This window comes from Rhineura floridana, chromosome 7, assembly GCF_030035675.1.
Source record: "Rhineura floridana isolate rRhiFlo1 chromosome 7, rRhiFlo1.hap2, whole genome shotgun sequence".
In the NCBI taxonomy this organism is placed as follows: domain Eukaryota; kingdom Metazoa; phylum Chordata; class Lepidosauria; order Squamata; family Rhineuridae; genus Rhineura; species Rhineura floridana.
Genome location: NC_084486.1, coordinates 30,609,111 through 30,623,575, shown reverse-complemented (window position 1 = coordinate 30,623,575; position 14,465 = coordinate 30,609,111). Strand labels below are relative to the sequence as shown.

The window sequence follows — 14,465 nt, the reverse complement described above, 5'->3', positions numbered from 1 at the left end:
AAGCAGGGCCACTGTTAGCTTTCAATACATTTTTACTCATTTCCATTACCTTCTTGATTCAAGAGGGCATACAATACATGAACCATTGATTGGCAGTGAAAAGGGATTGAGAATCAAGAGGACACCGAAACAGTATTTGAAACATTGTTACAATTATTCGGAAGGACATACTTGTACTTTCCTAGCAATATCTAAGACAGGGTGAAGAGAGCAAGAATGACATCCCCCACCCCCATTGTAGTCACATCTTCAGCCAGCCTCCGGGATGCCAACAAAAGTGTGTATTTGCATCCTAATTTACTGCAGACAATGTTCATCTTGTTCAGTTTATCTTGCTTCATCTATTCTGAGAACACCTTTGATTAAAGGTGTATAGATTCTTTTTCTCTGTTGCTATTGTTACAAATGATGATTTCATTAGTGCCCATTAGCTACGTGCCTCAATTATAGCAAGAGCCAAGAGGCTTATTACTTAAGACTGGTCATAGAAAGTCATGAGTACCTACTGAATCCAAATGCAACAACCCAATTAAATTAATGTTTTTTAATATCACCCAACTGAGCAAGAATAGTTATGGTTCAGTTTCATGTAGTGAATTAATACTTTATTCTAAAAAGGTGGAGAGAATTCAGTGGGGATTCATACTCATTTCCCAATTCATATGTAGCATAGCACTATTTCATGCTTTAATTTTCCATGAGCAATTACCTCAACTTGACTGAAAACAGCAGAAAGAGGCCAGAAATCCTATAGGGTGTGATTACCAGCAAGAAAAGGCAACACGAGAGAAAGAAAAGGTCATCTTCACTTTAAAAAAACCCATTAAAAATAATGTAGCCAGTGTTTAAAAGCACATACTTTCAGAACATACTGTTAGAGAAAAGAAGTTATTCAGCTTAATACACACAATATTTTTATACTGAATTGTTAAGCAATATATTTACCTTCACAGCTGCAGTCACTGCGGCAGTAGCAGCTAAATTTAAGCCTTGTTTACCAAAGTTAACCATCGTTTCATAACCACGCTCTTTGGCTTGCACAATATATTCATCAATTTCCTTAGGGGAAAAAACACACTTACATTAATCTAATTTGGCATAATGTTCTCATTTCTTTGTTTTTTACACTAAGTACTAATGCAAGTTACTCCCCCCACCATTTAAATTGTATAAATAATGGAATACGTTTTAAAACCACAGATGGGGAAAGTCTCACCCTTTCTCTTGAAGAAAGAAGAGGATGAAGAAACTTCCTATATATTAAACTTGCTCCTCTAGTATATGGAGAGAGCAACCAAATAACAAATGCAATCTTCAGCTCATAGTAGAGTGGAAACCTGCAAAACAAATTAGAATCCAAAATTGGGTACTATGGTTTTAGAAATAGGCACATTCCTTCATTCATATAGCTTTGAATGGCATTGACTAACACCACATTTAAAACAAAAAAACTTTTGTTTAATTCTCTATAATCCTTAATCTAGTTTTACAGATGTTCACTTTATAGACATAACTGCTATTTTACAGCTCCACCTGTTTCAGAACCAGCATTGAAAATTTGGCTAAGGCACTTTCGACACTATGTACTAGGGGTCACCAAACTTTTGAGGGCATGGCTTAACACAAAACTAGAGAGAGTACTGTCACTGCTAGTAACCTCTAGACTAGATTATTGCAATGTGCTCTGTGTGGGTCTTCCCTTGGACTTAACCTGGAAGCAGAATGCAGCAGCTAGGTTGTTGACTGGGGCATGCCATTGGCATCAAATAACACTTCTGCTGAAGGAGCTGCATGGGCTGCCAATATGCTACAGTTCAAGGTTTTGCTTTTAGCATTTAAAGCCCTAAACAACTTGGGACCAGGATATCTAAGGGACCGCCTCATCAACTAAATCCCTGCCCAGCAACTATGCTCCTCAGATGACACACTGTTGAGAGTACCAAATGACCCAGATATGCACTTAGCCTGTGCTGGTAACCAGGCTTTTAGTGTTGCAGCTCCAGCTCTCTGGAATCAATTACCAGCCAAAATCAGGCAGGTGCCTAACGTAATAGTGTTTAGGTGCCTACTGAAGACATTTCTGTTTAGGAAGCCTTTCCCTGAGGGGTAACCCAGTAATTTATGGAATTATCAGGTTTTTATACCTGATTAAAATTTTTTTGTTGTTTAAGAGCTTGTTGAATTGATTTTTTGTTTGTTTTTAGAGTTTGTGTTTTATGCAGTTTTTATGTTGTACACTGCTTCAATGGCTTTATGCTGTAAAGTTTAAAGATTTGTTTAATAAATAAAATAAACTATACAGTGAATTTTAATGAGTGCCTGGCTATTGGCTCCTGCACAGCAGAAGGCATGCCTAAGCTTTTTTGCAACGTTTTCACATTTTGCATTTGCCATTTGGAGAAGCAATTCTGTAACATTCTCCTACACTTAATTGTGTAGTAGTGTGTCTGGAAAATAACTTCTAGGGAATACCTGATCATGAATGAACCCACCACATGAAAGATGCATCCTACTTGCTAGGTAAAAAAGGGCAAACTACAGCAATTCCAAGGACTACTGGAAAATAAGACAGAAGCACAAAATTGCATTAAAGGAGAGGGGAGAAAAGCAGCTCTTTAGGACCCTAGGGATATTGCATGGTGTCTAAACAATTCACTTATTAATCACAACTCTGATTTCACTCATTGGTTAAAACACTGACAGGCAGGAGCAGCCAGGCTGCCTCATTTCACAGAAATCGCTTAGAAAACTACCTGCACATTTTGCTTCATACTTTTCTTTCTAAGAGGGCTAGAGACTTACTTTTTTCTTAAAATGAAAGAGTCTGGGCCCCCCGCCTGGGGATGCCAATGAAGGCCTTTGCGGGTGCCTTAGTGCCCATGGGCGATAGGTTGGCAACTCATACTATATTCTACAATGTATCAAAACACAATTGTAATGTTATCCCTCCGTCAGCGTGGTAAGCAGGCTATTAGCCTCTTTTATAAAAGCCTTAATACACGAGATTTCCCACAGGGTAGATGACAGAAGGGATTCTAGCTGTCTGTAGTTGCGACAACATTCTTCACCTCGGCAGCAGGACAAAGAGGATTGAGTAGCCTCCCTTCGCGAGGCGTCAGTAAGCGGCAGCACTGTGGTTGAAGGTTCGTTTATAGTTAAGAGTTTGAACCAAGCCACCAGAGGGCTCTCTGGACTGAAGGAGGGCTCCCAGTTCCTGGGCTAAAGATCCTAAGTCCTGTTGATCCAATTCCCAGGCTAAGTTGCCTCTCAGGTCTACAGACCAATCCAAAGCCTCCTGCTCAGCCGGGGGGGGGGGGGGGAACTGACTTCCCCAGTAGGATCATGCTCTTGCCAGGTGAATTAAAGGGGACACAGCCTTTCTTTGATTCCTCCCCCCTCCCGAGAAAAAAAGGAGGTGATTTTAGGTTGGATAGAAGGAAAAGAGTGGTTGTTTATATCTTTAGATGGAGAGAGCCCTTTCTCCTTGTGAGAACCATACTCAGCCGTTCATAGAGTTCAAAAAGCTTATAAGCTGTTTGTAGAGAGAGGCACTTACAAAATAGAATCTTTTCGTCGTCTCTTCTGTTGAAAAACTTTTCTCAGGAAGCCACAGTTAAGCAGCCGAAGGAGCTCCCTTTCATAATAAATTTGGCGTTAACAGGTGCAGAGAAAAGGGAGTAAACCTTCCAAGGGCAACAAATGCCTTTACAAACTACAAACTCCAAGAACTCCGCAAACTCCAGAAAAGAGGGAGCAGCACAGGACAATCTTAAAAAACTAAGTAACAACACTAAATTAGATTAGAAACTTAAACCAGGTAAATAAAAAGGGAAAAGTAAAATAAAATGCTAAGCTCCCTGACTAATGTTATGCTTTGAACCCACACAGATCTTACCAAGAGATCATGAGGTCTGCTATTGTTTCAGTTACAGTGTAAAGTGCAAACACAATCCAGTACATCATCCACCGCACCTGAAAATGAAAGATGTGAATGTTTAGACAGTCATTTTCATTTTTAACTTCCAATATATCTATGACAGGAAGATAAAATACACACAACACATTTTGTAACAAATTAAACTATGCAGTTTGTATTTACGTGCTTTAGAAAGTAGAAAACTGTTAAGTAGTGGACATCAGCTGAAAGAGAAGCCTTCTGAACAGCCCGTTTATGCTAGCTTACATCAAAGCAGCTCTGATAGTCTGACCAACTTCTGCTAGAAAATGAGTAAGAAGGCATATTCATATTAAGCAGCTATTGTTGCACTACCACTAGTTGAGTCATACAATAAGCAGAAAATCCCATCCATCCCATCATGTTCCTTAAAATGGGCACTAGTGTTTGCAAACCTCCCCACCACTTTTACAAACCAGATAATCCAGCTTTTAATGCGGCCAAAACTGAGAAGTACCGCCACTGAGATCCTCTTCTAAATTTAATCCTCACTAGTTAATTGAGCTGCAAAAGGTGATAATTTCCACTTAAGCTAGTTTTGACAGTAGCAGTAAAAGGTACGGGCATTCTTAGGATATGTCTCCACCAAAATTAAATTTTAAACTAATTTACTTTTGTGAGAGCATTGAGAATTCTATGTTAGAGAGGCAGATGCAACCCTACTCATCTCATGTCACAGGGCCTTGCTGAGCTGATTGCCAGAGGATGATATTACAGCTATCTACAGGGATGCTGTTGAACAACAGCAGAAATCAGTCTAGCAGTTCCAGCCTTTAGCAAGCCATCAGATCATTGCAGAGATTACAGTGTCATGATAAGGTCCTATTGCCAGTTTTTAGTTTGAAACCTCCAGCTTCCTACACAGAGGCTCATCAGCAGGGCTGTGGAGTCGGAGTCGTGGAGTCGGAAGCAATTTTGGGTGGAGTCGTGGAGTCGGAGTCAGTAGAAATGTACCGACTCCGACTCCTTTATAAATGGGAAATGTATATTAACTAGTAATAACAAATTTACTGTAGTAAAATGGTAGCACAAGGCATTCATCACCACCACGTGAATCCAGAGCTTGGAAAAGTTACTGTTCTAGCTTTAAAAAAAAGAATTTTCCAAGTCAGATTGTGAGGTTATTCCGCTTCCAGATGCATGAAGTAGAAATTTTTAGACAAAAACACTTTTCACCATTTTATTAGCTAGACACTTCTAATCCCAGTTCTCTTATTACGACAATGCAGACCATATCAAAATGCCACCATACTAAAAGATCAAAAATAAAATCAGATATGGAACCACCGAATTTAAAACCGCTTTCAAAGCAAAACTTTAAAAGCTACAAGATGTAATTGTAAATAAATCAAATCTTTAGACAATTAATTGCCAGGACCAATTTTAATCAGTGAGGGCATGTTTTAATTTGGTGATATCTAAATTTACTTACCTAACTGAGCAGTTAATATGCATATGATTAATCAACTAAAATTTTTTTAGTTAGTTGACAGCCTAACTTATTTAATCAATTCTAATATTGCGTCAATGGAATTCACAGATGTATCTTGTCTTGAGACAAACCTAACTTGTTTTTTTTAAAAAAAGTCCTCAGTTTCAGACAGATTTCTTAGCATTTCAGATTGAACAGAGAGCTAGTCATGTGATGATGTCCTAAAATTAATTCCCAAAGGAATTAGAGGACATTTTAAGCATGAGTGAACACAGTTAAATTAGTGTACATGCCAGCTGAAGTTATACACTGATGGGCTGTCTTCATCTGAAAAAAAATGAGCTTCATGTGAATTTTTATGGACTCAACAGAATGCTTTAATGACACAGAAATGGGGAAAAATAGCTTAGCTTTAAAACATAATTCATTTGCATTTTAATCGCTATGAAACCCTGTTTAGTGAGCTACAAATTTTAAAACCAAAATTATTCATTCTAAAACATGCTTTGCAGAACTGAAGTTACTATGCTTTAATATGAAAGGGCTAAAAGGATATTATCTGGTCAATAGAAATTCATTCATTAACGGATAGTGACATGTTATCCATAAAAAGGACCATATCAAGAATTTAAGATAATCTCCTAAAGGAATAAAATTTGATTTTTTAAAAGACGTACGTACAGCATAAACATCTTTTTTTGTGACGTTAAGAGTTTGCATTCTGATGGAAGACAAAGTTGCATGACTTCTGAACTTAAAAACTGGGATGGATGTTCATCTCAAGGACATTTAGCTCAAGGATAGTTGTATGTCAACAAGTCCTAGAGTGTGGTCTGAAGGTAAATGATGCCACCACCTTCCTGAAGCTAAGCAGGTCTGGATTTGATCAATGCCTAGATAAGTGACCACATAGGAGCCATGTCAGCCTTGTAGCCAGCCTTCCTTGTTAGGTGGGGCAGCCACATTTCTAGGTGGGACACTGTGGGGGGGGGAGGTGCATAGTACCAGCCAATCCCCCACCTCACTGGTGGAGTTGATATGAGAGCCAGGCCAGGGGAAGAGAAAGGCAGTGACCTTCCCCATCACTCCTTCTCCATCCAGAGTAGGGATGGGATCTGTTGGCCGGTGACAGTTTGAAAACATTCCGTCAGCCTAACTGGCTGGCATCAATTTGAGTTTGTTATATATCTGCAGGTCGCTGCTTTTCCCATCTGGTTTTTTTCACTTGGAAAAAATATTGATATTAATATTGACATTTTCCAAGGAAAGATTGATATTTTGGAAATATTTATACTTTTAAAATATCAGTATTTTGAAGGAAATATTGATAAATTATCATTCTTACAATTCATATTTTAGAGGCGGATTTTTCTAAAAAAATCCATTTTCAAAAATAGCAGCGGAAATTCACTACATTAAAATCTGATCCTCAGCAATTGACAATAAGCAAATTAATAGAAAATTTGGTACCAAATCTGAATTGGGCAGAATTCTAGCGCATCCCTAATCTAGAGAGTATGTTGACGTACATGAATGAAGTTTAATCTGTTGAACTGTCTCACCCGACTCAAAAGTTTGACTTTGCCTATAGCTACAGTTTCCTTTCACCTGTGGTCTGTCCCTGTGTTCTGATTCTTCATGAACTGAACTACTTTGGTAAAGACAGTGAGCTTCTGAGCTTGGCTTTGAAGCTGCATTAGGCATCTCTGTTTTAGATTTCATCACACTACAAGTTTATTCATACTGCAAGGGCAAAGAGAAAACAAAAACTATTGGGTGTGTTTGTTAACTCCTCCTTGAGAGTTCCTCCTTCTAGTCTTGTTCCTGGTGTTTAGCTTTTCCTTCCTGTTGGACAATCAAGTGAAAACTTTTTAACTGACTGTTATAGGACCCTTGAAGGCAGGGCAAACTAAGTAATTCAAAATAATTGTGGAAAGCAATTTGATTTTCTTTTTACTGGTTGTTGGGTTGATTGTTCTGTCCAGAAACCCTGAAAAGGCCTCACATTGAGCTGCACACATTGGGAAAATAAGAAATTAGGGCTAAGTTACAGTTTAGGTGTCTAGCCAGCCAACTAGCTAGCTGTAGTGTACACAGCAATATTTCTATTCCTCTAGGGCTGTTTTCATCCTTTGTCATCAAGTAATCAAGAAAAAAGAACAAAAAATAGTCACTATGATTGTGGATATATAACGAGTACTTTAAAAGAGTAGCCATTTTTCAGATCACTTTAAATTATCTCTTTATTTCCCCCTTTAGCAATAAGCAACCAATCCTGCTCTATTCATTCTAAGAACTTAAAACAAACTCTTACTTCTTACTGCAGGCAAACATACTTATTTATTGCTGGTTGGATAGACAGCACAACTGAAAATGAAAAGCAGAGCAAAGGAAAGTCTGAGGGGTGGAGTCTAACTCTAGCCCATACTACAAAGTTTTAATATTTAACTCTTCAAGGGTCATACTATACAGGCTGTTTTTTTCAGGATCACTTAAGTAATTAGAAGGTGATTGTGATCATGAAAAATCCACCCTCAGTCAGACTTTTGTGGGCTCTTCCAGATGTTTGTTGTGCATTCACCCTGCCTTATTCACTGAATTTTTCAGAGGGTCCTGTCAGGCTCACACCTGCTTTCACCACTTTGTCAGGCCCCTACCAATCAGGATTCCACCTCAGGCCACCACCTGCTAGGATCCCGCTTGTGGCTACCGCCTTGACACGGTCCCACCTCACGGTTCTGCTCTTAAAATGGTTCTCTCACCAGCTCTAGCAAAGATCTCTCAAGATCCCACTGCTAGGCAGCACCACCAGACCTTCCTGTAAAACAATATTGCCTTGAGACTGTGCCTTAGTCTCCTCTTGGCTTATTGCTACTTTGTGTCTGGGTGCACTTGCAGGCCACAACCCCCCTGTATCTTTGTGGCTACAAAGAATACAGCCCTGGGTTGCTCTGGGTACTTGATGATGTTACACTATCTCTTCACCGCTGCCACCACTGATACTGTTTCTCCACCTTGGTATATGCCCTGCCCACCCTTCTGGTCTGTGTAACCCAGCCAAGGATCAGACATTAGGTAAACCAAGAAATATTTATTTATATATACAGGAATAACAAGATTACTTAAAGGTATAGTTTAACAAGCTTATGGTTTCATCAGATGCGTTACTCTTTATGTTTCTAGCCGTCAATAACCTGCCTCACTACCCGTCTAAATCCAACCCACAAAAGCGTCCCTCATCAACCAACCGCCTCAACCAACAGAACTCCCTCTCAACTGTCATCCTCTCATTTATACCTTCAGACACTCAAACGCTCAGCCAATCATAATACAACATTCTCCAGCATTCCAGCCTATGTACTCCCCCCCTCACTCAGTCTACTTATCATATATACTCTAATAAACACACACTTACCATATTTACAGTATTATAAATACAGGGGCATCACAGGTCCTATTCTTAAATTGCTCCTGTTCTTAAAACAAGCTATCATTCTTTAAATGGAGGGGTTGTCATTGTCTGTTATGTCACAAATTAAAAAGACAAGTTTCCCCCTGAAACTGAGGGGGGGACACAAAGCACAGCTCTGGGGGGCAGCATCCCCCTCCCCCCCCCAGGCTCCAGGACTGAACCACACACACACTGCTTATGGTTCTATGACTGAAAAAAAAGGCAGAGTATAGATCTAAGAAAATGTTTATATTTAAATCACCAACATAGCAATGACAATTGCTCTACATCTAATCTATGACATGAGTGGCTAACCTGTGCCCTTCCATGTGAAGCTGTTTTCTTCCATACTACAGTTGCATGCATATTTCCAAGGTTCTGCACAGAGAACTGCTTTTATAATTTTATTTTTCAAATTACGTAAGTGTACATTCAGAAATTGCATCCACTTAACATAATACTACTAACAGGACACATTTAAATTTATTTAGTATCACAAAAAGAAAGGAGGTTATTCAATGAAGTGCACAGGACACCATTATGAAAATGTGATCAGGTTTGTTGCAACTTATATAGTTCACTGGTTTCTTTCTCCCAAGTGTACTTAAAATTCATGTTCTGAAAAGTGGATAGAATCCAACTGCTTATTTGCATCCACAGCAGTCTGCAAGCAAGCCAACCAAAAGGTACTCCACTTACCACAAAATGACACAAGCAAACTGATAAAGTCTAGGTATGTAATCTTCACCTGATGAACACCAACTTCACGATTTTGTCAGGAAATCATAGTTCAATCTTCTGCCTCCTTTACCAGATCAGTATTAGAATTTCAACATGAGCAAAACAAATTATGTTACAGCAGGGTGCACAGTGCAAGATTTAATGTGGACAGCAAGATTCCATTTTTGTGTGTTTGGACACAAAACTAAGCCAAAGTTTAGTGTTACACAAATGTGCCTAGCCTTCCCATGCTCCCATCACTCCCTCCAGTGCTACCTCAAGACTGGATGCTTCTGCTTCCAGATTAGATTAGATTAATGGCAGTGTTATGACCAAACCTGAATAACCAGTTTAAACTATTATTAGCGAAAACAGGCCAGTTTTGTAAGATATAGTTTAAAGTTTGTCAATATTGGAAACAAGCAATATAATGGTAAGGTTGTTCTGATTAATATTCTTATCTACTCCAAAGATATAAAGTTACTTAAAAATAAACCATGGAAAAAATTGGATACTCTTCACCAAGATTACACAGATGTCATAGCAGAAATATGTAGCCCATTATCAAAATTCATTTCAGGCTTTAACAAAAAACATTGCGTGTATGCTGAACATGCACTCTGAACATGTTGATTCGATCCATTTTGGATACGTTGAACTACTGTAATTCAAACACTGTGAGGAAAGAAAGTGATCAGAAACAAGTGGCTTCAGTAGGGTTCCACTACCTTAGCCTTACAATGTAATTTATAAAGAAGAAACTTATATGTTTTCAGGATGTCGGCACCTTGGGTTCTGGAGGAAATTCGCTCCAGCTGAGACTTCAACATCATTAAATTAACTCAGGGACAGCTGACATAATTAAAGCTCAAGCAAGGATCACTCCAAATGTTGGTATATACTTTTCATTGACTTCATTGATGAAGTTCAACATCTACATTCAGAAATCACACCATCAACAGGTTTATTTTAGAGATTTCTCCCCAATGGCCCATTTAAAATTATCTATACTGCCAGCCCCATTCCCAAACCTTTTACACAAGAAGCTATTATCTATACTGCCAGCCCCATTCCCAAACCTTTTACACGAGAAGCTATTTTAGAAAGAGAAAACACCAAATGAGAAAAATCGCAAACGAGCAGAGAACAAATGAAAATATCTAGGAAAGGGTCCACCTAGTTGATACATCTTGTAAAAGAAGTAACACTATCAAGATTCCTACCCAACTGCATTCACAAAACTAAAGAATTATGATTTTAGTCACTATTCTCTGCACATAATTTATTCCATTTAATAGTTTCTAAAAGAAAAATGCACTCTGAAAATCTAACAAAAACGTAATGTGTTCATAAAAAGTCTCAAATGGCAGGGGTTGAGAATAATGTTTGAGAAGTTATTTGAATACATTAATATGTTCAAAGTAGGGGCTGCATCCCTGTTCTCTCACCATCCATCTGCCATTCTCCCCCCATTAACCCCCTAAAGCTTCCTCTTCACACACCATGCAACTACTAAGCTCCCTTTTCACCTTCCCAACCCCATTTCTGAAGCAACTTCTATACTGCTGCCCCGCTATGCCCCCATTTATACCTTCACCCCCTATGTCCATGCCTCCCTTCTCCTCCTCTCCCCTCCTCATTTTGTGGAACTCCCTCTTGCACACAAATCACCCCCATGGTAACTTCCTGCATCTTCTTCCTCCCACATATTGCTACTACTAAGCACTCTTTTCACCTTCCACCAATGATGAAGCCACCATCCTCTTCTATTCTACAGCCCCTTTTGTACCCGCTTTCATCTTCACTCCCATTCCCATGCCTCTTTCCTCCTTTTTTTTGCAACCCCCTTTGCACTCCCATTTTGACCCTCACCGCTTTTTCTTCCCTCCTCCTCCCTTTTCTCCTCCCCCTTGCACACAGACCACACCCTTTTCCATGCCTCCTCCTCCCTCCTATTATGAAGCCCTCTTTGCACACACACACAGTGATTATGTTACTGTATCTTGAACAGAATCTTAAGAGTAAGTAACCCTGAAGATTAAGTTCAGATGATGGATGTTGTATATATATGGGTGTTTGCTTGTTAATAAAATGCCTGTTCTAAATTACTACACTGAATCTGGAACATCATACTGAAGACAATGCCTGGTACCAGGAGTGATGTTGTCAGACTACAACTACCATCAATCCCAGCCTGCTTAGCCAATGGCCAAGGATGATGGGAGTTGTAATCCAACAAAATTTGGGGACCCAAGGTTGAAGAACAATGCTCTATTTCTCACACATGAGACAGGTGAGGAATGGAAGAAGAAGTTTGAGTACAAGAAAGGAGGGATACTGAGAAAAAAAACCTGACAGTTTTAAACAACAGTTGTTTAAGTAAAGCAGGGATTGGGGGACACTGAAGAAATGGTGGTTTTAAACAATGGCAGAGGTTTGAGTAGAGCAAGAAGGAAACTGGGAAAGGCTCTGTTGTGTTAGCTTCAGTGTAGTCCCCATCTCTGCTATTTCTCCTTCTTAAAAGTAAAAAAACTCCAGTGTTCCTTCACTTCCCAATCTATCCAGATCTCTCCAATTTTAAACCACTTTTCCTCTATCAGGGTGCCTCCCTTCTTACTCCCATGCCATGGCCCCTGCTGTTGTGCAACCTGCTTTCTCTTTTGCTCACAACCTCACTCTGGCTTCATGCAAATCCAGGATTGTGAAGAGGCACTAAAAATCCTCCAATGGGGGTTATGTGATGATACTCTAACATTTTTAATCATATTTAAGATACTGCCAATAATTATTTGAGCACAACTACTAGAGAAAAGGGGTTTTCTGGAAGAGAGCCTGTTTGGAAAAAAATTCCATCAAGGAAAGAAGGGGGAAGATCACAGAAGAAGCTAATATGGCTTTACAGAAAGCTTCGAGATGACCTGAAAACAAAAAAGGACACATACAGAAAGTGGAAGGAAGGCCAATCCACAAAAGAAGAATACAGACAGGTAGCACAGAATTGCAGGGATGGTGTCAGGAAGGCTAAAGCTGAGAATGAGCTGAAGTTAGCGAGACATGCCAAAAGCAAGAAAAAAGCTTTCTTCAGGTACATCCATACTACAAGACAGAAAAGAAATGGTGGTACAGCTACTCAATGAGGAAGACAAAATGATAACAGATGACAAAGAAAAGGCAGAGGTGCTCCATTCCTACTTTGGCACAGTCTTCTCCCAAAAGAGGGTCTATAACCCTTCTGGGAAATGTAAAATTGAGGGGACAGGATTGCAGCTTGAGACTGATAGACAAATGATCAAGGAATACCTAAGCACTTTGAACAATTTTAAATCTGCAGGACCTGTTGAACTGAATCCTAGAGTATTGAAGGATCTTGCCAAAAATCTCTTGGAAGCACTGTCTATTATCTTTATGAAATTGTGGAGGATGGGTGAAGTGCCAGATGGCTGGAAGACAGAACAGTCAGTCTGACATCAATCCCTGGGAAAATTTTGGAGCAGATGATAAAGCAGTCAGTCTGTAAGCACCTTGAAAACAATGCAGTGATTACTAGAAGCCAACATGGATTTACCAAGAACAAATCCTGCCAGACTAACCTTATCTCATTTGTTGATCAGTTAACCTCCTTGGTAGACTGTGGAAATGCTGTGGATATAATATATCTCGACTTCAGCCAAGCTTTTGACGAAGAGCCCCATGATATTCTGACTAGCAAGCTAGCTGAATGTGGGCTGGATGGGACAACTATCAGGTGGATCCACAGTTGGCTACAGAATCATACTCAAAGAGCACTTATCACTGGTTTCTTCTCAAATTGGGGGGAGGTAATGAGCAGGGTACCGCAAGGCTAGGTCCTGGGCCTAGTGCTCTTCAACATTTTTATTAATGACTTGGATGAGGAGGTACATGCTTATCAAATTTTCAGATGATACAAAATTGGGAGGGACAGCTAATACCCTGGAAGACAGAAACAAACTTCGAAGGGACCTTGATAGGCTGGAGCATTGGGCTGAAAACAGAATGAAATATAACAGGGGTAAGTGGAAAGCTCTACGTCTAGAAAAAAGAAACCAAATGCACAGTTATAAGATGTGGGATACTTGGCTCAGCAATACTACATGCAAGAAGGATCTTGGGATTGCTGCTGATCCAAGCTGAATATGAGCCAACAGTGTCATGCGGCTCCAAAAACGGCAAATGCTATTTTAGGCCGCATTAACAGAAGTATAGTTTCCAAATCGTGTGCAATACTGGTTGTGCCTCATCTTGAGGACTGTGTCCAGTTCTGGACACCACACTGTACCAAGGATTCAGACAAACTGGACCTGGTTCAGAGGAGGACAACGAGGATCATCAGGGGACTGGAAACAAAGCCCTATGAGGAGAGACTGAGAGAACTGGGCATGTTTAGTCTTGAGAAGAGAAGATTGAGGGGAGGTATGATAGCACTGTTCAAGTACTTGAAAAGTTGTCACACAGAGGGCCAGGATCTCTTCTCATTTGTCCCAAAGTGCAGGACATGGAATAATGGGCTCAAGTTACAGGAAGCCAGATTTCTGGCTGAACAGGAAGAAAAACTTCCTAACTGTTAGAGTGGTATTACAATGTAACCAATTACCTAGGGAGGTAGTGGGCTCTCCAACACTGGAGACATTTAAGAGGCAGCTGCACAGCCACCTGTCAGATATGCTTTAATTTGGATTCCTGAGTTGAGCAGGAGGTTGGACTCGATGGCCTTATAGGCCCCTTCCAACTCTCTGATCCTATGATCTCATTAGCCATGTTGATACAATCATATATAGCAGGGATGGGAATCTGTGGCCCTCCAAATGATGTTGGACACCAACTTCCATCAAACCCAGCCAGCACGATCAATCGTCAGCAATTATCTGAGCTGTAGTCAAACAAAATCT

The 14,465-nt window shown here is 39.8% G+C and overlaps 1 protein-coding gene across 4 annotated transcripts in view; it reads right to left on the bottom strand.

The window, feature by feature from the left end:
- The window catches only part of REEP3 (receptor accessory protein 3), a 62,798-nt gene that overhangs the window by 12,068 nt on the left and 36,265 nt on the right, over positions 1–14,465 (bottom strand). For all 4 annotated transcript variants that reach the window (XM_061635132.1, XM_061635133.1, XM_061635134.1 and 1 more), the window contains 3 exons: positions 3,896–3,972; positions 1,217–1,337; positions 946–1,059 (listed from right to left, as the gene is read on the bottom strand). In XM_061635132.1, coding sequence (XP_061491116.1) covers positions 946–1,059; positions 1,217–1,337; positions 3,896–3,972 — 312 coding nt within the window. The remainder of the gene's footprint in view (positions 1–945; positions 1,060–1,216; positions 1,338–3,895; positions 3,973–14,465) is intronic.